This window comes from Pristiophorus japonicus, chromosome 2, assembly GCF_044704955.1.
Source record: "Pristiophorus japonicus isolate sPriJap1 chromosome 2, sPriJap1.hap1, whole genome shotgun sequence".
NCBI lineage: Eukaryota > Metazoa > Chordata > Chondrichthyes > Pristiophoridae > Pristiophorus > Pristiophorus japonicus.
Genome location: NC_091978.1, coordinates 138,724,820 through 138,750,239, shown reverse-complemented (window position 1 = coordinate 138,750,239; position 25,420 = coordinate 138,724,820). Strand labels below are relative to the sequence as shown.

Sequence of the window (25,420 nt, the reverse complement as noted above, 5' to 3'; positions counted from 1 at the left end):
GTGCTTCAGCCAGGGAGAATTCTGCAGCCGTTCGTGCCGCTGAGCGGGAGGGGGAGAGAGAGGGGGAGAGAGAGAGGGGGAGAGAGAGGGGGAGAGAGAGGGGGGGAGAGAGAGGGGGAGAGAGAGAGGGAGGGAGAGAGAGAGAGGGGGGTAGGGAGGGAGGGAGGGAGGGAGAGAGAGAGAGAGAGAGAGAGGGGGGGTGGGAGAGAGAGCGCGGGGGGGGTGAGGAGAGAGAGGAGGGAGAGAGAGAGCGCGGCGGGGGGGAGAGAGAGCGGGGGGGGAGAGAGAGAGAGAGGGGGGGAAGAGAGAGGGAGAGAGAGAGAGGGGGGCGCGGGTTTCGGGTCGGGGCGGTGGGGTAAGCGGGTCTCGGGGCGGGGGGGGAGCGGGTGTCGGGTCGGCGGGGACGGGGGAAGCGGGTGTCGGGTCGGGTCTGGTCGGCGGGGGGGCGGGGAGCGAGTGTCGGGTCTGGTCGGGGGGGGAGCAGGAGCTGGCCGTGGGAGGAGCCTTATTCACGCAGCCCCAGTGAGGCCATTCAGCCAGGGCTAGGGGCTGCGTGCTTCGGGCCCCTCCCACACAGTTCGGCGCCTGGAGCGACTGCACTTGCGTGCCGACTGTAGCGCGCATGTGCAGAGGTCCCGGCACTGTTTTCAGCGCCGGGACCTGGTTCCGCCCCCCCCCCCCCCCCCCCGCAGCGCGTGCTGGCTGCGCCGGAGGACCTGTAAGTAGGTGGAGAATACCGAGGATTGTTTTAGGCGCGAAAAACGGGCGCCCAGCTCGGAGGGGCGCCCGTTTTTTTTCTTGTGGAAACTTGTGCCCCTTGATTCTTCTTATTAACTTGCATCCAGATCACATAACTATAGTAGGCACTCCTCTTTTTGAGAAGCTTCTGTCTACAAAGAGTCTACAGGTGGCATTTTTTCCCCTCGTATAATTAGTCATATTCTGAGACGTATCTTCAGTCATTGTTCCAGAAGAAGCAGCATAAGTCGTGCGTACTTCACAGTGAAATAAAAAGATTGCTTGACCAAGATAGCACCAGAATGAGATTAACTTCTTAAAGATGCAACTTCCCTACTCTCCTCTGGCGACTTCCTCTGTCAGATGGCAGCAAATCATATTCACACATGGAAGTTGAAATGCTTTTAGAGAATGAGAAGAGCCAGACATATGATTCTTATGGTTATCAAGCCTTGGTGTTTTTCAAGCTATAGGATGATTTTTTTTTCTTCCTCATTGGATAAGTTTTTGTCTTTTTACTCCTTTCTATTCATTTTTTAATATTTGTTGTTCTCCAATCCTATTACACAAACCCTGGCACAAAAACATTCCTCATCTACCCTAGTGGACACCTGAACAACAACAACTTGCATTTATGTAGCTCCGTCAATGTAGAAAAATGTTCCAAAGCACTTAAAGCTGTAGTCATAATATAGACACCAACCAAAGGAGGAGATATTGGGAAGGATCGTCGACCTGAAACGTTAACTCTGTTTCTCTCTCCACAAATGCTGCCTGACCCCGCTGAGATTTCCAGCATTCTCTGTTTTTATTTCAGATTTCAGCATCTGCAATATTTTGCTTTTGTATTTGGGAAGAGAAATGCTTGGTTAAAGAGGCGGGTTTGAAGGAGGGTATTAAAGGTGGAGAAGCAGAGTGGTTTAGGCAGATAATTCCAGTATGTGCTACCCACCCCCCATTCACTTCCACCATTGGCAGCCAAAAGGCCATGTGTGACTGTTCTTATAAAATATCAATATCTTTCTATCTATCTCTCATCTGTCAGGTCATAGACAGTCCCTCGAAATCGAGGAAGACTTGCTTCCACTAAAAGTGAGTTCTTGGGTGATTGAACAGTCCAATACGGGAATTGCAGTCTTTGTCACAGGTGGGACAGACAGTCGTTGAAGGAAAGGGTGGGTGGGGAGTCTGGTTTGCCACACGCTCCTTCTGCTGCCTGCGCTTGTTTTCTGCATGCTCTCATCGACGAGACTCGAGGTGCTCAGCGCCCTCCCAGATGCATTTCCTCCACTTAGGGCGGTCTTTGGCCAGGGACTCCCAGTTGTCGGTGGGGAGGTTGCATTTTTCAAGGAGGCTTTGAGGGTGTCCTTGAAACGTTTCCTCTGCCCACCTGGGGCTCATTTGCCGTGTAGGAGTTCCGAGTAGAGCGCTTGATTTGGGAGTCTTGTGTCAGGCATGCGAACAATGTGGCCCGCCCATGGTGTGGTCAGTGATTTGATGCTGGGGATGTTGGCCTGATCGAGGACGCTAACGTTGGTGCATCTGTCCTTCCAGGGGATTTGCAGGATCTTGCAGAGACATCGTTGGTGGTATTTCTCCAGCGATTTGAGGTGGCTACTGTATATGGTCCACGTCTCTGAGCCATACAGGAGGGCGGGTATCACTACAGCCCTGTAGACCATGAGCTTGGGACCAGATTTGAGGGCCTGATCTTCGAACATTCTCTTCCGAAGGCTGTGTTGGCACACTGGAGGCGGTGTTGAACCTTGTCGTCGATGTCTGCCCTTGCTGATAATAGGCTCCTGAGGTATGGAAAGTGGTCCACGTTGCCCAGGGCAGCACGTGGATCTTGACGACTGGGGGCGAGGTCAGGTTGGTGGAGGACCATTGTCTTAGGGATGTTTAATGTAAGGCTCATGCTTTCATACGCCTCAGTGAAGATGTTGACTATAACTTTGAGTTCAGTCTCTGAATGTGCACAGATGCGAGCGTCGTCCGCGTACTGAAGTTCGACGACAGAAGTTGGGACGGTCTTGGATCTGGCCTGGAGATGACGACGGTTGAACAGGTTCCCACTGTTCTGTAGTTTAGTTCCACTCCAGCGGGGAGCTTGTTGAGTGCGAGGAAGATCGAGAAGAGGGTTGGCGCGATCACTCAGCCCTGCTTGACCCCGGTCCGAACATGGATTGGGTCTCTGATGGATCTGTTTGTCAGGATCATGGCTTGCATGTCGTCGTGGAGCAGGCGGAGGATGGTGACAAATTTTTGGGGGCAGCTGAAACGGAGGAGGACGCTCCATAGTCCCCCGCGGTTGACAGTGTCAAAGGCCTTTGTAAGGTCAAAGAAGGCCAAGTACTAAGGTTGGTGCTGTTCCCTGCATTTTTCTTGCAGCTGTTGTGCCATAAAGATCATGTCCGTTGTACCCCGTAGTGGCTGAAATCCGCACTGTGACTCCGGGAGGAGCTCCTCAGCCACAGGGAGAAGGTTGAGGAGGATTCTAGCGACGACTTTCCCAGTGGCTGATAACTGAGATTCTTCTGTAGTTGCCACAGTCGGACTTGTCCCCTTTTTTAAAGATGGTCATGATTACTGCATCTCTGAGAACTCCCGGCATGCTCTCTCCTCCTTCCAGATGAGAGAGAGAGGAGGCCATGCATTCGTGCCAATAGTGCCTCTCCGCCATACTTTAGTGCCTCAGCGGGGATTCCATGCGCTCCCGTTGCCTTGTTCTTGAGCTGGCGGATGGCCTTTTCTACCTCGTGCTGGGCTGGGGTTTTGCTGAGATGGTGGCGGGATGGAGTCGAGTACACTCGAGTCAAAGGCAGAGTCTCGATTAAGGAGATATTCAAAGTGCTCCTTCCAGCGGGTCCTGACTGCCTCGGTGTTCTTGATGAGTGTCTCCCAGTTCTTGGCCAGCAGTGGGGTGGACCCTTTGGTGCTTGCCCCGGAGGTAGCCTTGACTGCAGTGAAGAATCCTCACACATCATTGCTGTCGACCAGCTGCTGAATCTCCTGTGCTTTCTCCATCCACCACCTGTTCTTTAGGTCGCAGGTATTTTGTTGGACTTCGGCCTTAATCTGTCTGTAATGCTGCTTTGCTGCTCCTGATTTGGGTTGTTTTAGGTTCAGAAATGCTCTGTGCTTGCGATTTATTAGCTCTTGGATCTCCTGGTCATTCTCATCAAACCAGTCCTGGTGTTTCCTGGTTGAGTGACCGAGCGTCACTTAGCATGCACTGGTTATGGTAGCTTGGAGGGTAGACCAAGCGCTGTGGGCATTCTGCGTCTCGGGGTCATCAAGGGTCGCCAGGTTAGCAGTGGGGCGCTGGCTGTATTCATGGAAATTCTTCCGATTTTCCATAACTTTGGCAGAAGGTTGCCACATAGTATTTATATAGGGTTTCTGACTGTGTGAAATTAGGAAAACACCGCAGAAATTCTATCCATGTTCTACACTGAGTCTTTTCGTCATCGTAGGCAGTCCCTCGGAATTGAGGAAGACTTGCTTTCACTCTTAAAATGAGTCCTTAGGTGGCTGAACAGTCCAATACGAGAACCACAGTCCCTGCCACAGGTAGGACAGATAGTCGTTGAAGGAAAGGATGGGTGGGACTGGTTTGTCACACGCTCTTTCCGCTGCCTGCGCTTGATTTATGCATGCTCTCGGCGATGAGACTGGAGGCGCTCAGCGCCCTCCCGGATGCACTTCCTCCACTTAGAGCGGTATTTGGCCAGGGACTCCCAGGTGTCAGTGGAGATGTTACACTTTCTCAGGAAGGCTTTGAGGGTGCCTTTGTAACTTTCCTCTGTCCACCTTTGGCTTGTTTGCTGTGAAAGAGTTCCGAGTAGAGCTCTTGCTTTGGGAGTCTCGTGTCTGGCATGCGAACAATGTGGCCTGCGCTGATCAATTGTGGTCAGTGATTCAATGCTGGGATGTTGGCCTGGTCGAGGATGCTAATGTTGGTGCGTCTGTACCCCAAGGGGATTTGCAGGATCTTACGGAGACATCGTTGGTGGTATTTCTCCAGCGACTTGAGGTGTCTACTGTACATGGTCCATGCCTCTGTGCCCTACAGGAGGGCGGGTATTACTACATCCCTGTAGACCATGAGCTTGGTGGCCAATTTAAGGGCCTGGTCTTCAAACACTCTCTTTTCCTCAGGCGGCCGAAGACTGCACTGGCGCACTGGAGGCAGTGTTGAATCTCATCGTCAATGTCTGCTCTTGTTGTTAAGAGGCTCCTGAGGTATGAGAAATGGTCCACGTTGTCCAGGGCCGCGCCATGGATCTTGATGATTGGAGGGCAGTGCTGTGCTGCGGGGACAGGTTGGTGGAGCACCTTTGTCTTACGGATATTTAGCGTAAAGCCCATGCTTTCGTACATCTCAATAAATACGTTGACTATGTCCTGGAGTTCAGCTTCTGTATGTGCGCAGACGCAGGCGTCATCCACATACAGTAGCTCGCGACAGAGGTTGTGGTGGTCTTGGACCTGGCCTGGAGACAACGAAGGTTGAACAGGTTCCCACTGGTTCTGTAGTTTAGTTTCACTCCAGCGGGGAGCTTGTTGACTGAGGTGGAGCATGGCAGCGAGGAAGATTGAGAAGAGGGTTGGGGCGATGACGCAGCCCTGTTTGACCCTGGTCCGAATGTGGATTGGGTCTGTAATGGCTCCGTTGGTTAGTATCACAGCCTGCATGTCGTCGTGGAGGATGGTGACAAACTTTTGGGGGCATCCGAAATGGAAGAGGGCACTCCATACAACCTCGCGGTTGACAGTGTCAAAGGCCTTTGTAAGGTCGGAGAAGGCCATGTATAAGGACTGGTGCTGTTTTCTGCATTTTTTTCTGCCGCTGTAGCGCTGTAAAAATCATGTCCGTTGTGCCCCATTGGGCACGAAATCTGCACATGATTTAACAACTGGCCTATTTGGTAAAATTACGTTTGGATTGCTGCCAGTAGCACAAGAATTGCACATTGGGAGCTGCTGCAATAACACCAAACAAAAACTCATATAAACTAAGTTAGATACAAGAATTTTGGCATGGCTACTGTGGCTTGCTATTTGCTTTCTGGTATTTTTAGCTGGCTGCTTCCTTGGATCATTGTTCAGTAGCCACATGTTGGGGGAGAAAGTAAAAGTGGAAAACATTGAGAAGAAACTGAGATAAGAAAAGCATCTTGGGCTAAAATGAGATGCCAGGGAACAGAGAGAATTAAAATAAGTCATCAAGGGGTGAAAAAAAGGTAAAGTGAAAAGAAAAATAAGAGTATTTATATAGTGCCTTTAATGTAGTAAAACATCCAAAGGCACTTTTTGGAAGCGTTATTAAGCAAAATGTGACACACGATTTGACACTGAGCCACATAGAGATAGTAAGACAGAGCTAGGTTTTAACCTGCGTCTCAAAGGAGGAGAGGGAGCTGGAGAGGCAGAGAAGTTTCGGGAGGAAATTCCAGAGCTTCGGGCCTCGGAGCTGAAGGCACAGCTGCCAATGCTGGGAATATGGGGGAGGTTAGAATTCGAAGAGCGGAAAGATCTGAGGATTGTAGGGCTGGAGGAGGTTACATAGGGAGGGGCGTGGCCATGGAAGGATTTGAAAACAATAATGAGAATTTTTAAATCAAGACATTGGCGGACTGGGAGCCAATGTAGGTTATCGAGCACAGGGATGATAGGTGACTGAAACTTGGTGTGAGTTAGGATACGGGCAGCAGAGTTTTGGGTGAGCTCAAGTATATGGAGGGTGGAAAATGGGAGGCCTGCCAGGAGAACTTTGCAATAGTCAAGCCTAGAGATAACAACAGCAAGGATGAGCTGAGGCAGGAGCGAAATCGGGTGATATTACTGAGAAGTAGGCGATTTTGGTGATGGAGCGGATATGTGGTCGGAAGCTTCAAAGTTGTGAACGGTCTGGTTCAGCCTCAGACAGTGGCCAGGTAGAGGAATGGATTTGGTGGTGAGGGAATGGAGTTTGTGGCAGGGTCTACCCAATATTTTGTTGGAGGAAATTTCTGCTCATCCAGCATTGGATGTCAGACAAGCAGTCAGATAATTTAGAGACAGTGGAAGGTTTGAGAGTGTTGGTGGTGAGGTAGAGCTGGGTGTCGTCAGCATACATGTGGAACCTGACATTGTGTTTTCTGATGATGTTGCCGAGGGGCAGCATGTTGATGAGAAATAGGAGGGGACGAAGGATAGATCCTTGGTGAACTCCAGAGGTAACAGTGCTGAAGCGAAAAGAGAAGCCATTGAAGGTGATACTCTGGCCCCAACGGGACAGATAAGAATGCAACCATGCGAGGGCAGTCCCACCCAGTAGACCACGGAGGAGAGGCATTTGAGTCTGATTTTGTGGTCATCTGTGTCGAAGGCTGCATACAATTCAAAAGAATGAGAAGGTATAGTTTACCATGGTCACAGTCACACAGGATGTAATTTTTTTTTTTCTTTGACAAGAGCCGTTTCAGTGCTGTGGTCGGGTAGAAGCCTGATTGGAAGGGTTCATAAATGGAGTTGCAAGAAAGATGGCATGGATTTGGAAGGCGATAACAAGTTCAAGGACTTTGGAAAGGAAAGGGAGGTTGAGAGAGTACAAGCGAAAGAAAGGAGAAAAGGTGAAAATGCAAAAAGTGAAAAAGTAAAGAATAGAAATAAAGGAACAAGCAACATATAAAAAGGAATAGGGGAAGAGAGAAAAACATGGATGAATCAAAGAAAATGTGGGAAACAAGTAAAGTTATGGTGGTAATTAAAATTAGTGAAGGAGGGGCAAGAGAGTATGAAGTGCTAGAGGAGAGTGCACAACACTAGGAGGGAAGAAAGAAAATGTTGAACTGCAGAAAAGAGCTGCTTTTTAATGACAGTTGGGTTGCATACTTCCTGAAAAGCTGGCAACAATTTCAGCAGTCGATAGCTTGAGCAACAGAGGGCAGAGAGGCATTTTTGGGAGGAAGGGAGAAGCGAGCTCATTGAAGGGGTAACGGAATTTTTCAGTGATAGACTCTTATGGATCTAGTTAAGTGAGTGCAAAGGGCCACATTGCAGGTGGAGGGGAGCGGGAGAAGAACGAAAAACCATGCATTCATATAGTACCTTTCATGACCTCGGGATGTGCTAAAGTGCTTTTCAGCCAACGACTTGCTTTTGAAGTCAGTTATGCATAGCAAGTTCCCACGAACAATGAGATGAATGATCAGATAATCTGTTTTGGTGGTATTGCTTGAGGGCAAAATGTTGGCTGAAACATCAGGATAATTATTCTGCTCTTCAAATAGTACTATAGGACCTCGGTTATTACACAACACCTGAGTGAAGTGTTATTTCACTATCTCCCCTTAATACGTTCTAGGAAGCCTGTGGGAAAACCACTGACCACCAAGCTCGGATAGACATACATCAGAATGAAGATGCAGAGTATACAGAATCCTTGGAAAATGCCAGCACGTTGTCTACTTCCTCCAATTTAGAACCCTTTGCTAATGATGATCTTGGTAAGCTTTGCAGATGAGTCATTTTTTTCAATTTTAAACTAGACATTAAACTTTCAACAAATGTAATTAGATCATGTGTTTAACATTTACCCCACTCGAAACGTCACACTGGGTTGTCTTGTAATAAACTGATTTTTAAAAAAACAGATTGCTTTTGAAGATGAAGTGACATTTTAATATAAATTCTGAATTTGGTACTCCTGTAATACAGTCTTGTGCATTTTGAGTCTGTACCATAAACTGCTTTTCTAGCTGTTGATAAGACTTAAATATGCACACCTCTAAACTCTATTCAGATTTGAATTATTTCTTTTTAACTTGAAGTATCTATCAGTGTTTTAAATGTATGCAGAAGTAGAAAATTTCCATCTGCCTTTTTTCTATAGCATGTGCTTTTTATGAATACAGGTAATACTGTCATTCACTTAGACAAAGCCCTGTCTCGGATGAGGGAGTATGAGCGCATGAAATTTGAAGTTGAAAATAACCAGATTACAGATGTCTGTACCAATGCCATCGAATGTGCTGAAGGTAATCTGGAAAGAAAAAGTTAATCAACATCAAATGATATGAAATCATGCAGAAATTTGTACTTGATGTATAAATTAATTTGGCAGCTGGTAACTTTTCTTTCAAATTACTAGATTTTAACAGACTTATGAAAGGTAATTATGAAGGAACAACTTTGTTGTGTTATTGTGTGGTAATTTGAGGCAAATGTCTTGTTTTTTGATTTTTAGTTTGAACTGTGTTGTCTTGTTAAAATTAATGTTCCTTGCTTCATATTTTCTTCCTTTTAAAGATTTCAGTTCTCTTCCATTATTTTGACATAATTTAAGCTTCTCACTCAGAAGTAAAGAAGAGAAATGAAGGACAAAATAAAGCTGTTCAGTTCAGTGATGGCCAAAGAGTTATTGGAACAGTTGTTCACCTCATTTAAGAACATAAGAAATTGGAGCAGGAGTAGACCATTTGGCTCCTCGAGCCTGTTCCGCCATTCAATAAGATCATGGCTGATCAATCATGGACTCCGCTCCATTTCCCTGCCCGCTCCCCATAACCCTTTACTCCCTTATTGCTCAAAAATCTGTCTTAAATATACTCAATGACCCAGCCTCCTCTGTTCTCTGGGGCAGAGAATTCCATGGGCTAGACTTTCCACTTCACGTCGCCCATATATGGCCCAAAACGGACTTCTATCACTCATTTTGAGCAAAAAGTGGAAACTAGGCCCAAAATATCGCCGGAAAAACACGTGCCTAAGTTTCCACTTTGATCACCGAGAAGATCACCGAAATTATAGCCCACACAAGTTTCAGCACCGAGCATGCACTTCGCTGGGCCAATGTAAGGCCCAAAAGAGTGCTGAGAAATAGTTGCTTTTTCTGGGCCCAAGAGTAGGAAAATGGGCACTACAGACACCATTTTGACTTCAGAGGAAGGGTGGAGCATTAGTTGTGAGTTATTTAGAGAGTTAGTTGCACTCAGAATATTGGTACAGGGAATATAAATAGGCATTATATTATTTTTGGTAAATATTGAATTTATTAAATAGCTTTTAAATAGTGAAGTTGTTACTAAAGTACTTGTGTATTAAAAGAATAAACAAATATGGATTAACAACTGTATAGTTGATAAATAATGTAACTTAAGAAAGAAGGCACACAATTTATTGAATCAAAGATTTTTTTTAATTGACAAATATGAGAAAAAAATTTGATAAACTATCCCTTCAACCCGTTCCCCCCACCCCCCGCACCAACCCACCCTTCCCTCAAATACACAAAATTATAACGAACAATTAACAAATAACAACGAACAGAACAAGAACAATTGAACAAGTGAAAAGTGAACAAAAATATAAACTTTGTGAAAAAACTCCCCCCTCCCTACCTGCGGCCACGTTTCCCTCCAGGTCCAGTCCCACCCCGTGTTTGTACCATACCCGCCCGTTTTGGTCTACGCAAACCGACACCAAGACGTCGTGCAGAGTGGGACGGCAAGACTTCCTGCCGTGGTGGAGGTGACGGAGTGGAAGCCTGAAGCTTCACTTCCGAGTCAGGAGGAACTATGTCCTCCGTACTCGCTTGCGTGCTCGGAGGACACTGCGAGCAGACACGACACCTTGGAGTGCAGCGTCGTGTCCAGCCAGCAACGCATGCTGTAGGGCATTGGTTGCGGCTGTCTGCTGCCGAATGACCTCCAACGTCTCCCTTGCAGTCTGTGCTTGCTCGGGAGATCAGTTGGAGAAGTTCGTGCAGAACTCACACCAGGATGCTGGAAACTGGCTCCAGTTTGCGGAGAACTGGCTCCATTTCGCAGAGAATCGCGCGAAACCCTGGATAAGGTCACGACCAATCACGACCGTCTCCCTGCAGAGGGATATTACGCTCTCTATCTGGCCCTCCATGGTTGGCGATTGCTCACCACGCTGACCGGACCTCCCTGGGGTCGGTGTTTGCAAAATGACGCGCCTTGGCGTTGCCACCTGCACACCGCTTGGTCCCGGTGCCTCTTCCATCTCAATCGAGATGGCCGCTGGTTGTTTTCCCCCCGCCCCTCCACCCCCACAAAAATAATCTCATCCTCCTTCTCCTCCTCCTCCTTCTCCTCTTGCTCCGCCTCAAATTGACTGACTACGTGCGTTGTTACATCCTCCTCCTGCTCCGTCTCTTCCTCCTGCGAGCTGTTGGAGGGGTTGATATTTGCGGAAGTCTCCGCTACTTCGCAATGCTCAACGGACACTTCGCCTTAGAAAAATGAATGAAATCTCTAAACAACTCATAACAATACATATCAATATATATCAATATTTCCATATCAATATTTCAGTAACCCAAAATCTTGCAATACTTTTCAAAACCCCATATGCACAAGGGTTCACCAGGGTTAACATGGCCTCATTCTTAGATCAAGACTACATTGAAATTATTGAATTATAATTGCATAACATTACATGCGTAACTACGATATTTTTCGTATGTATTTAGTAATGTTTGACACATTGCACAGTTCCCATTACTCAAGACTGAAGGGTGAGCTCGGCCACGCCACTGGTCGTGACTGAACGGCCTTCAGGCCCCACCAAGGCCACCGCAAGCTCTTCGTATTGAGTAAGAATGTGTACCGTTGCGGAGCCGCCACCCATCCTCCTTTGCTCCGCACGGTTGATAAATTATCATTTACAGAAAAAGATAACTAACATTGCACGGCATAAGCTAATGTACTTGACAATAAACATTGAAGACTGACCGATTTAAATGTTCAATTATTACATAACATTGTAGTGCATATGAATAATTTTTAATACTATAAGATTCAACTTAGTGTTAGGGAGAATACATGTATTTTTAATTTCATTATTTTATATTATACTTAAATGACATTGAGGATTCTAATTACAATTTATAAACAGCAAGTAAATAATACATATGTATGACTTTTAAATATGTTTTAAATATAGAATATATAATCGAACTTACTCTGGCAGCTGCCAGCAGGCTGTTCCACCCCTTGCGGCACTGGTCAGCAGTCCGCACCTCATCGGCAATCTCCAGCCAAATTCTCCTTTCTGCACAGGGTAGAGGTTTCCCATGCCCACCCCGTGTCAAGTCCTCCCACCTCGTTGAAACCACATTAACAAGGGCCTCGTTGGCCCCCTCACTAAATGTTTTGGCCCTTCGCCTCTCCATCTCCCTTTGTTTTTGCACTTGCATTGGCATTGACATAGATGATATATAAAAGATAATAGCTCCTATTTTTGCTATTACTTCAATCAAATTTAATACATTTGTCAAAGTTTAATCGCTATTTACTTCACTGCTTCTCTCCTCTCTTCTCTCCTTCTCTCTCTCCCGCTCTCTCTGACCCTCCCTGTGTTTCTGAGCATGTGCGATGACCCATGAACTCTCCAAACGCAGCAAAAAAAATCAACCCACCAAAACAACATCCCACACATGTGCACAATAGCATTGCTAGGGAAGCTTTATTTTTCTATGACTTTTTTTGGGTGATCGTGAGATCGCCGAAAAATCAGATCGCCCATTTGACATCGCCGGAGTAAGGCCGAGTGGAAAATCGCCAAAAAAAATGCGCCTTGTGCCGGCAATCCCACATCGCTGGAACAAGGCCCATTTTTGGGGGCTTTAGCCACTAGTGGAAAGTCTAACCCATAATAGATTTACAACCCTCTGAGAAAAGAAATTTCTCCTCATCTCAGTTTTAAATGGGCAACTCCTTATTCTAAGACTATGTCCCTTAGTTTTAATTTCCCCCATGAATGGAAATATCCTCTCTGCATCAATCTTGCCGAGCCCCCTCATTATCTTCTAAGTTTCAATAAGATCACCTCTCATTCTTCTGAACTACAGTGAGCATAGGCCCAACCGACTCAACCTATCTTCATAAGTCAACCCCCTCAGCTCCGGAATCAACCTAGTGAACCTTCCCTGAACAGCATCCAATGCAAGTATATCCTTCCTTAAATACGGACACCAAAACTGTACGCAGTACTCCAGGTGTGGCCTCACCAATACCCTGTACAGTTGCAGCAGGACTTCTCTGCTTTTATACTCTAACCCCCTTGCAATAAAGGCCAACATTCCATTTGCCTTCCAGATGACTTGCTGTACCTGCATACTAACTTTTTGGGTTTCATGCACAAGGACCCCCAGGTCCCTCTGTACTACATAGAAACATAGAAAATAGGTACAGGAGTAGGCCATTCGGCCCTTCAAACCTGCAGCACCATTCAATAAGGTCATGGCTGATCATTCACCTCAGTACCCCTTTCCTGCTTTCTCGCCATACCCCTTGATCCCTTTAGTCGTAAGGGCCATATCTAACTCCCTCTTGAATATATCCAATGAACTGGCATCAGCAACTCTCTGCGGTAGAGAATTCCACAGGTTAACAACTCTGAGTGAAGAAGTTTCTCCTCATCTCAGTCCTAAATGGCTTAGCCCTTATCCTTAGACTGTGTCCCCTGGTTCTGGACTTCCCCAACATCGGGAACATTCTTCCTGCATCTAACCTGTCCAGTCCCGTCAGAATTTTATATGTTTCTATGAGATTCCCCCTCCTCCTTCTGAACTCCAGGGAAGACAGGCCCAGTGGATCCATTCTCCTCATATGTCAGTCCTGCCATCCCGGGAATCAGTCTGGTGAACCTTTGCTGCACTCCCTCAATAGCAAGAATGTCCTTCCTCAGATTAGGAGACCAAAACTGAACACAATATTGCAGATGCGGCCTCACCAAGGCCCGGTACAACTGCAGTAAGACCCCCCCCTGCTCCTATACTCAAATCCCCTAGCTATGAAGGCCAACATGCCATTTGCCGCCTTCACCGCCTGCTGTACCTGCATGCTAACTTTCAATGACTGATGTATCATGATACCCAGGTCTCGTTGCACCTCCCTTTTTTCTAATCTGCCGCCATTCAGATAGCATTCTGCCTTCATGTTTTTGCCACCAAAGTGGATAACCTCACATTTATCCACATTACACTGCATCTGCCATGCATTTGCACACTCACCTAACCTCTCCAAGTCACCCTGCAGCCTCTTTGCATCCTCCTCACAGCTCACACCGCCACCCAGCTTAGTGCCATCTGCAAACTTGGCGATACTGCACTCAATTCCTTCATCTAAATCATTGATGTATATTGTAAATAGCTGGGGTCCCAGCACTGAGTCCTGCGGCACCCCACGAGTCACTGCCTGCCATTCTGAAAAGGACCCGTTTACCCCAACTCTTTGCTTCCTGCCTGCCAACCAGTTCTCTATCCACGTCAGTACATTACCCCCAATACCATGTGCTTGAATTTTGCACACCAATCTCTTGTGTGGGAACTTGTCAGAAGCCTTTTGAAAGTCCAAATACACCACATCCACTGGTTCTCCCTTGTCCACTCTACTAGTTACATGCTCAAAAAATTCTAGAAGATTTGACAAGCATGCTTTCCCTTTCATAAATCCATGCCGACTTGAACCGATCCTGTCACTGCTTTCCAAATGCGTTGCTATTTCATCTTTATTAATTGATTTCAACATTTTCCCCACTACTGTCAGGCTAACCAGTCCATAATTCCTCGTTTTCTCTCCCTCCTTTTTTTAAAAATGGTGTTACATTAGCTACCCTCCAGTCCAGAGGAACTGATCCAGAGTCGATAGACTGTTGGAAAATGATCACCAATGCATCCACTATTTCTAGGGCCACTTCCTTAAGTACTCTGGGATGCAGACTATCAGGCCCTGGGGATTTATCGGCCTTCAATCCCATCAATTTCCCGAACATAGTTTCCCGACTGATAAGGATTTCCTTCAGTTCCTCCTTCTCACTGGACCCTCGGTCCCTGAGTATTTCCGGAAGGTTATTTGTGTCTTCCTTCGTGAAGACAGAACCAAAGTATTTGTTCAACTGGTCTGCCATTTCTTTGTTCCCCATTATAAATTCACCTGATTCTGACTGCAAGTTACCTACGTTTGCCTTCACTAATCTTTTTCTCTTCCATATCTAAAGCAGCTTTTGCAGTCAGTTTTTATGTTCCCAGCAAGCTTCCTCTCGTACTCTATTTCGCTCCTCCTAATTAAACCCTTTGTCCTCCTCTGCTGAATTCTAAATTTCTCCTGGTCCTCAGGTTTGCTGCTTTTTCTGGACAATTTATATGCCTCTTCCTTGGATTTAACACTATCCTTAATTTCCCTTGTTCGCCATGGTTGAGCCACCTTCCCTGTTTTATTTTTACTCCAGACAGGGATGGACAATTGTTGAAGTTCATCCATGTGATCTTTAAATGTTTGCCATTGCCTATCCACCGTCAACCCTTTAAGTATCATTCGCCAGTCTATTCTAGCCAATTCACATCTCATACCATCGAAGTTACCTTTCCTTAATTTCAGGACCCTAGTCTCTGAATTAACTGTGTCATTCTCCATCTTAATAAAGAATTCTACCATATTATGGTTACTCTTCCCCAAGTGGCCTCGGACAACAAGATTGCTAATTAATCCTTTCTCATTGCACATCACCCAGTCGAGGATGGCCAGCCCTCTAATTGGTTCCTCGACATATTTGTCTAGAAAACCATCCCTTATACACTCCAGGAAATCCTCCTCCACCATATTGCTATCAGTTTGGTTAGCCCAATCTATATGTAGATTAAAGTCGCCCATGATAACCTTTATTGCATGCATCCCTAATTTCTTGTTTGATGCTGTCCCCAACCTCACTACTACTGTTTGGTGGTCTGCACACAACTCCCACTAGCATTTTCTGCCCTTTGGTATTCCATAGCTCTACCCATACAGATTCCACATCATCCAAGCTTAATGTCCTTCCTTACAATTGCGTTAATTTCCTCTTTAACCAGCAACGCTACCCCACCTCCTTTTCCTTTCTGTCCATCCTTCCTGAATGTTGAATCCCCCTGGATGTTGAGTTCCCAGCCTTGGTCATCCTGGAGCCGTGCTCCGTAATGCCAATTATATCATCTTTGTTAATTGCTGCCTGCGCAGTTAATTCGTCCACCTTATTACGAATACTCCTCGCATTGAGGCACAGAGCCTTCAGACTTGTCTTTTTAACACACTTTTGCGCCTTTAGTATTTTGCTGTAATGTGGCCCTTTTTGATTTTTACCTTGGGTTTCTCTGCCCTCCACTTTTACTTTTCTTCTTTCTATCTTTTGCTTCTGCCCCCATTCTACTTCCCTCTGTCTCCCTGCATAGGTTCCCATCCCCCTGCCATATTAGATTAACCCCTCCCCAAAAGCACTAGCAAACACTCCCCCTAGGACATTGGTTCCAGTCCTGCCCAGATACAGACTGTCCGGTTTGTACTGGTCCCACCTCTCCCAGAACCGGTTTCAATGTCCCAGGAATTTGAGTCCCTCCCTCCTGCACCACTCTTCAAGCCACTTATTCATCTCAGCTATCCTTAAATTCCTACTCTGACTAGCACGTGGCACTGGTAGCAATCCTGAGATTACTACCTTTGAGGTCCTACTTTTTAATTTAACTCCTAGCTCCCTAAGTTCAGCTTTTAGGACCTCATTCCATTTTTTACCTATATCAATGGTATCTTTATGCACCACGACAACTGGCTGTTCATCCACCCCCTCCAAAATCTCCTGCAGCCGCTCCGAGACATTCTTGACCCTTGCACTAGGGAGGCAACATATCATCCTGGAGTCTCGATTGCGGCCACAGAAACGTCCATCTATTCCCCTTATAATAGAATCCCCTACCACTATAGCCCTCCCACTCTTTTTCCTGCCCTCCTGTGCAACGGAGACACCCATGGTGCCATGAACTTGGCTGTTGCTGTCCTGCTCTGATGAGTCATCCCCCCCCAACAGCACCCAAGGCGGTGTATCTGTTTTGGAGGTTGATGACCGTAGGGGACCCCTGCACTCCCTCCCTTCCACTGCTCTGCCTGATGGTCACCCATTCACTATCTGCCTGAGTAACCTTTACCTGCGGTGTGACCAACTCATTAAAAGTGATATTCGCGACATCCTCAGCATCACGGATGCTCCAGAGTGAATCCATGAGCAGCTCCAGTGCTGCAATGTAGTCTGTCAGGAGCTGCAGTTGGATACACTTCCCGCACATTTAGTCGTCAGGGACACTAGAAGCATCCCTGGCTTCCCACGTAGCACAGGAGGAGCATGACATGGGTCTGGGCAGCACTTTGCAATTTTTTTCCATTTAAATTATCATTTGCTTTTCTATTATTTCTGCTAATACCTCACATTTTCCCACATTATACTCCATCTACCAAATTTTTGCCCACTTACTGAGTCTGTCTATATCCCATTGCAGATTTTTTGTGTCCTCCTCATTTTTGTATCATCAGCAAAATTGACTACATTACACTCGTTCCCTTCATCCAATCATTAATATAGATTGTAAACAGTTGAGGACCCAGCACCGATTTGCCAATCGGAAAATGACCCATTCATCCCGATTCTCTGTTTTCTGTTAGTTAGCCAATCCTCTATTCATGATAATATATTACTCCCAACCCCGTAAACTTTTATCTTGTGCAGTAACCTCTTATGTGGCACCTTATCATAGAAACATAGAAAATAGGTGCAGGAGTAGGCCATTCAGCCCTTCTAGCCTGCACCGCCATTCAATGAGTTCATGGCTGAACATGAAACTTCAGTACCCCCTTCCTGCTTTCTCGCCATAACCCTTGATCCCCCGAGTAGTAAGGACTTCATCTAACTCCCTTTTGAATATATTTAGTGAATTGGCCTCAACTACTTTCTGTGGTAGAGAATTCCACAGGTTCACCACTCTCTGGGTGAAGAAGTTTCTCCTCATCTCGGTCCTAAATGGCTTACCCCTTATCCTCAGACTGTGACCCCTGGTTCTGGACTTCCCCAACATTGGGAACATTCTTTCTGCATCTAACCTGTCTAAACCCGTCAGAATTTTAAACGTTTCTATGAGATCCCCTCTCATTCTTCTGAACTCCAGTGAATACAAGCCCAGTTGATCCAATCTTTCTTGATAGGTCAGTCCCGCCATCCCGGGAATCAGTCTGGTGAACCTTCGCTGCACTCCCTCAATAGCAAGAATGTCCTTCCTCAAGTTAGGAGACCAAAACTGTACACAATACTCCAGGTGTGGCCTCACCAAGGCCCTGTACAACTGTAGCAACACCTCCCTGCCCCTGTATTCAAATCCCCTCGCTATGAAGGCCAACATGCCATTTGCTTTCTTAACCGCCTGCTGTACCTGCATGCCAACCTTCAATGACTGATGTACCATGACACCCAGGTCTCGTTGCACCTTCCCTTTTCCTAATCTGTCACCATTCAGATAATAGTCTGTCTCTCTGTTTTTACCACCAAAGTGGATAACCTCACATTTATCCACATTATACTTCATCTGCCATGCATTTGCCCACTCACCTAACCTATCCAAGTCACTCTGCAGCCTAATAGCATCCTCCTCGCAGCTCACACTGCCACCCAACTTAGTATCATCTGCAAATTTGGAGATACTGCATTTAATCCCCTCGTCTAAATCATTAATGTACAATGTAAACAGCTGGGGCCCCAGCACAGAACCTTGCGGCACTCCACTAGTCACTGCCTGCCATTCTGAAAAGTACCCGTTTACTCCTACTCTTTGCTTCCTGTCTGACAACCAGTTCTCAATCCACATCAGCACACTACCCCCAATCCCATGTGCTTTAACTTTGCACATTAATCTCTTGTGTGGGACCTTGTCGAAAGCCTTCTGAAAGTCCAAATATACCACATCAACTGGTTCTCCTCTGTCCACTTTACTGGAAACATCCTCAAAAAATTCCAGAAGATTTGTCAAGCATGATTTCCCTTTCACAAATCCATGCTGACTTGGACCTATCATGTCACCATTTTCCAGATGCACTGCTATGACATCCTTAATAATTGATTCCATCATTTTACCCACTACTGAGGTCAGGCTGACCGGTCTATAATTCCCTGTTTTCTCTCTCCCTCCTTTTTTAAAAAGTGGGGTTACATTGGCTACCCTCCACTCCATAGGAACTGATCCAGAGTCAATGGAATGTTGGAAAATGACTGTCAATGCATCCGCTATTTCCAAGGCCACCTCCTTAAGTACTCTAGGATGCAATCCATCAGGCCCTGGGGATTTATCGGCCTTCAATCCCATCAATTTCCCCAAAACAATTTCCCGACTAATAAAGATTTCCCTCAGTTCCCCCTCCTTACTAGACCCTCTGACCCCTTTTATATCCGGAAGGTTGTTTGTATCCTCCTTAGTGAATACCGAACCAAAGTACTTGTTCAATTGGTCCGCCATTTCTTTGTTCCCCGTTATGACTTCCCCTGATTCTGACTGCAGTGGACCTACGTTTGTCTTCACCAACCTTTTTCTCTTTACATACCTATAGAAACTTTTGCAATCCGCCTTAATGTTCCCTGCAAGCTTCTTCTCGTACTCCATTTTCCCTGTCCTAATCAAACCCTTTGTCCTCCTCTGCTGAGTTCTAAATTTCTCCCAGTCCCCAGGTTCGCTGCTATTTCTGGCCAATTTGTATGCCACTTCCTTGGCTTTAATACTATCCCTGATTTCCCTAGATAGCCACGGTTGAGCCACCTTCCCCTTTTTATTTTTACGCCAGACAGGAATGTACAATTGTTGTACTTCATCCATGCGGTCTCTAAATGTCTGCCATTGCCCATCCACAGTCAACCCCCTAAGTATCATTCGCCAATCTATCCTAGCCAATTCACGCCTCATACCTTCAAAGTTACCCTTCTTTAAGTTCTGGACCATGGTCTCTGAAATTACTGTTTCATTCTCCATCCTAATGCAGAATTCCACCATATTATGGTCACTCTTCCCCAAGGGGCCTCGCACAATGAGATTGCTAATTAATCCTCTCTCATTACACAACACCCAGTCTAAGATGGCCTCCCCCCTAGTTGGTTCCTCAACATATTGGTCTAGAAAACCATCCCTTATGCACTCCAGGAAATCCTCCTCCACCGTATTGCTTCCAGTTTGGCTAGCCCAATCTATGTGCATATTAAAGTCACCCATTATAACTGCTACACCTTTATTGCATGCACCCCTAATTTCCTGTTTGATGCCCTCCCCAACATCCCTATTACTGTTTGGAGGTCTGTACACAACTCCTACTAACGTTTTTTGCCCTTTGGTGTTCTGCAGCTCTACCCATATAGATTCCACATCATCCAAGCTAATGTCTTTCCTAACTATTGCATTAATCTCCTCTTTAACCAGCAATGCTACCCCACCTCCTTTTCCTTTTATTCTATCCTTCCTGAATGTTGAATACCCCTGAATGTTGAGTTCCCAGCCCTGATCATCCTGGAGCCACGTCTCCGTAATCCCAATCACATCATATTTGTTAACATCTATTTGCACAATTAATTCATCCACCTTATTGCGGATACTCCTTGCATTCAGACACAAAGCCTTCAGGCTTGTTTTATTAACACCCTTTATCCTTTTAGAATTTTGCTGTACAGTGGCCCTTTTTGTTTTTTGCCTTGGGTTTCTCTGCCCTCCATCTTTCCTCATCTCCTTTCTGTCTTTTGCTTTTGTCTCCTTTTTGTTTCCCTCTGTCTCCCTGCATTGGTTCCCATCCTTCTGAAAAACCAAATACACCACATCCACTAGTTTCCCTTGTATACCCTGCTCGTTTCATCCTCAAAGAACTCCAGCAAATTTGTCAAACATGTTTTCCCTTTCATAAAACCATGCTTGATTGAATCATGCTTTTCCAAATGTCCGCTACTGCTTCCTTAATAATGTGCTCCAACATTTTCCCAATGACAGATGTTAGACTAACTGGTCTATAGTTTCTTGCTTTTTGTCTGCCTCCTTTTTTAAATATGCGCGTTATATTTGCGGTTTTCCAATCTGCTGGGATCGCCCCAGAATACAGGAAACTTTGGTAGATTACAACCAATGTATCCATTATCTCTGCAGCCACTTCTCTTTAGACCCTGGGATGTAAGGCATCAGATCCAGGGGACTTGTCCGCCCTTCGTCCCATTATTTTATTGAATACTACTTCATTGGTGATAGTTCCTCCCTGCATATATCCGCTTGATTATCCACTATTGGGATGTCTTTAGTGTCTTTTACCTTGAAGACTGATACAAAATATTTGTTCAACGTCTCTGCCATTTCTCTGTTCTCCATTATTAATTCCCCAGTCTCATCCTCCAGGGGACCAACATTTACTTTAGCCACTCTTTTTTCCTTTTTACTTACCTGTAGATACTATCTGTTTTTATATTTCATGCTAGTTTACTTTCATAATCTATCTTTCCCTCTCTTAATCATTTTTTTAGTCGTTCTCTGCTGGCTTTTAAAAATTTCCCAATGTTTCTGGCCTCCCACTAGTCTTGGCCACATTGTATGCCTTTGTTTTCAATTTGACATCTTCCCTTATTCCCTTAGTTAGCCACGAATGATTATCCCTTCTCTTAGTCTTTCCTTCTCACTGGGATATATTTTTGTTCAATTTCTATTCACAAATGAACAGGCAATCACCCATGCAAGAGGAAAACCAGATACTGTGCCCTGTTATGGACTTTGTTTTTTTTTCCATCTCCTGTTGACATGTTTGTGCAAAAATAGGAAAGAGAAACCTTTACCTGGCATGTTTGGAGCAACCGTCATGTTGGTGGTCACAGTACTGTGTTAGATAACTCAAGTCGGTTGACCGCTAGACTATACCAGATTGTTCTAGGTTCAAATCCTTGCAGGGTAATTCAGTCTTTGTCTTCTACAGTGGACACAATGAGTGCCATACTAGGCTGTGCGGGGGGGAAAGCACTATCATAGGATTTGTTTTCAGACAATCTAGTCTTATTTGGCAGTAGAAATGGGGATCAACATCTAGCCCAAACAGATTAAATAGACCTGACTAAATGGCATTTGTTGTCCGAGGATATTGATAGAATAGAAGGGAGGAAACCCCTGAGTTGTGGTGCCTTTCTCTGGGGAGTATGGGTCAGAAGACTGAGGAACCCTGTCACATTAGGTGCTTTGAGCGGATATGGTCCCATCACTCATTTAAGATCATTTTTCTACGGTGACATTACCCAAAGATAATTCTAATGGTAGCTTTTCAAAGTGGTTTTAAAGCAGGAGCTAGGGCAGTTGAGTTGAAATATAAAATTGTTTCTTGCTATTCAAGATAATCAGGGTTCCTCTACTTTTCAACTGTTTCTTATTGTGTTTGGGTCCAAATGAGGAAATCTTTTTAATAAAAGCACTGCAGATTGATAGAAAAAAATAACTTAATATCTTACATAACATACCAGTTCTGAAGAAAGGTTTTGAGTTGCTAAATCCTCTTTTCATTGAAGCTTCTGGAAACATGGAAATATTTTGTTAACTATTTGTGTTCTTCCTACCTGAAGAACAACTTTGAATTCTTAACCCTTGTCAAAGTCATAACATGGAAAGGTTTGAACAGAATACTAAGTCAGTGTACCTTTTGCCTCTAATTCTCATCCGTACTGGATAAGTATTCCATGGCATCTGGATAATATCTTCTATCCAGAGATCATTGGCTTCTCATGAGGAGCAGGAGGATCAGGCATTCAAGGAGCAGAGTGATGTGGAAGAAAGTTAAACTTGGCTATCATAACTGTCAGGCTGCCTCTTTAGTTGGAATTTAATGCTGCTCCTTAGTCAGCCTTACCGCCAGTAAGGATCGACCGATAGCCATGCTCTCCCTGCCACCGCCGCTGCCCCCCCTCCCCTGCTCCCCGCTCCCCATTGCTGGACGTCTGCAAGAATGGGCAAAGCGGATTTACATCATTGTTCTTCATTTCCACTGAAAACAAATGAACTGTAGAGTTGCATTAACCTCTGAGAATCCTGTTTCGTAAACTTTTGCAAAATTCCTTGTGATATTTCCATGTTCAACTAAATGTAGGCTATTTCCCAAGAAAGAACTCATCAACAAGCTGTGATCTAAATTGGGCTGTAATATGTCAAATAATTGGGCCTTAATATGTCTTTGTAGCATATTTCTTTCATGTGTGAATATTCAGATCTGATTGAATTTTTTGAATAGGTGACTAAAGCAGTGGACAGGAGAATGTCTATGGGTGTTGTTTATATGGACTTCCGGAAGGCATTTGATAAAGTTCCTTATAGAGACTATTAATTAAAGTTGAAGCTGATAGAATTGAAGGCAAATTATTGATCTGATTCGGTGTTATGTATTTAACACCTTGTTGCCTGTATTATCACCAGAGGCCTACCTGTTGGAGTCCCAAGGGATCCCAGCATCCCTTGGGAGCACGGTATATAAGCAGGCCACCCACGAGGTACCTGCACTCTGGAATCTTAATAAAGGAGCTAAGGTCACACTTGCTCATTGTACACAGTACTCAGTTTCATCCTTTATTATGAGCATAGCATTTGGCGACGAGTTAACGAACAACCGTGCGAAAATGTAAAGAACAGTTGGTATCCTGGAGAAGTTCTCAGAAGGGGACGATTGGGAGGCCTTCGTGGAGAGACTCGGCTAATACTTCGTGGCCCACGAGCTGGATGAGAACGAGAACGCTACCAAACGAAGGGAGATCCTCCTAACTTGTCTGTGGGGCAACAACCTATGGCCTCATGAAGAACTTCCTAGCTCCGGCAAAACCAACAGAGAAAACCTCTGAAGAATTGTGTTCGCTGGTCCGGGAGAACTTAAATCCTAAGGAAAGCGTTTTGATGGCGAGATATCGGTTCTACACGTGTCAACGATCGAAGGGCCAGGAAGAGGCGAGCTATGTCGCTGAACTAAGGCACCTCGCAGGACATTGTGAGTTTGAGGGATTCCTAGATCAAATGCTTATAGAGACTTTTTTTGTACTGAGCATTGGACATGAGACAATCCTTCACAAACTGTTGACTGTCGAAACTCCGAACCTAAGTAAAGCCATGTCCAAGCGCTTTTGTCTGTCGACGACGCCTCATGTGCCCAGGTTCTGAGCAAGTTCCCATCGTTGTTCGAGCCAGGCATTGGAAGCTTCTCGGGGATGAAGGTGCAGATGCATTTGGTTCCCAGTACGTGACCCATCCACCACAAGGCACGGGCGGTACCGTATGTGATGCATGAGAACGTGGAAATTGAGCTGGACAGGCTGCAGCGAGAAGACATCATCACGCCAGTGGAATTCAACGAGTGGGCTTGTCCGATTGTCCCAGTACTTAGAGGATGGCACAGTTAGAATTTGTGGGGACTATAAAGTAACGATTAACCATTTTTCGCTACAGGACCAGTACCCACTACCCAAGGCAGACGGCCTATTCACAACCCTGGCTGGAGGGAAGACGTTCACCAAGCTGGACCTGACCTCGGCCTACATGACGCAGGAGCTGGAGGAGTCTTCGAAAGGCCTCACCTGCATCAACACGCACAAAGGTCTGTTCATCTATAACCGGTGCCCATTCGGGATTCGGTCAGCTGTGGCAATCTTCCAACAGGACATGGAGAGCCTGCTAAACTTGGTTCCTCGCACCGTGGTTTTCCAGGACGACATACTGGTTATAGGTCGGGACACCATTGAGCACTTGAAGAATCTGGAAGAGGTTCTTAGTCGGTTGGATCGCGTGGGGCTCAGGTTGAAACGCTCGAAGTGTGTTTTCCTGGCACAGGAGGTCGAGTTCTTGGGAAGAATCGCGACAGACGGCATCAGACCCACTGACGCCAAGACGCAGGCCATCAAGAATGCGCCAAGACCACAGAACGTGACGGAGCTGCGGTCGTTCCTGGGACTCCTTAACTATTTTGGTAATTTCCTACCTGGGTTAAGCACCCTCTAGAACCCCTACATGAAGGGAGACGATTGGGTATGGGGGAATTCACAAGAGCCTGCCTTTAAGAAAGCCAGAAATCTGTTGTGTTCAAACAAACTGCTTGTACTGTATAACCCTTGTAAAAGATTAGTGCTAGCTTGTGATGCGTTGTCATACGGGGTCGGGTGTGTGTTACAACAGGCTAACGAATCAGGAACCGGTCGCTTATGCATCCAGGAGTTTGTCCAAGGCCGAAAGGGCCTACAGCATGATTGAAAAAGAGGCTCTGGCGTATGTTTACGGGGTAAAAAAAATCCACCAGTACTTATTTGGCCTCAAGTTTGAGCTTGAAACTGACCACAAGCCGCTCATATCGCTATTCTCTGAGAGCAAAGGGATTAACACCAATGACTTTGCCCGCATCCAAAGATGGGCGCTCACGCTGTCGGCATACAACTATGTAATCCGCCGCAGACAGGGCACAGAGAACTGCGCTGATGCTCTCAGTTGGTTGCCATTGCCCACCACCGGAATGGAAGTGGCACAGCCAGCGGACTTGCTTATGGTCATGGAGGCATTCGAGAACGAAAAGTCCTCCATTACGGCCCGCCAGATCAGGACCTGGACCAGCCAGGATCCTTTACTATGCTTAGTAAAAAGACTGTGTCCTCCATGGGAGCTGGTCCAGTGTCCCAGCGGAGATGCAGGAGGCGATTAAGCCGTTCCACAGGCGCAAAGACGAAATGTCCTTGCAGGTGGACTGTCTGTTGTGGAGCAATCACGTGTTCTTGCCCAAGAAAGGCAGAGATACGTTCATATGTAAACTGCACAGCACCTACCCAGGCATTGTAATGATGAAAGCCATAGCCAGATCCCATG

The 25,420-nt window shown here is 45.9% G+C and overlaps 1 protein-coding gene across 6 annotated transcripts in view; it reads left to right on the top strand.

The window, feature by feature from the left end:
* pcm1 (pericentriolar material 1) overlaps nt 1-25,420 on the top strand; it is a 280,791-nt gene that overhangs the window by 195,991 nt on the left and 59,380 nt on the right. For all 6 annotated transcript variants that reach the window (XM_070869661.1, XM_070869689.1, XM_070869670.1 and 3 more), the window contains 2 exons: nt 8,090-8,231; nt 8,640-8,762. In XM_070869661.1, the coding sequence (XP_070725762.1) occupies nt 8,090-8,231; nt 8,640-8,762 (265 nt within the window). The remainder of the gene's footprint in view (nt 1-8,089; nt 8,232-8,639; nt 8,763-25,420) is intronic.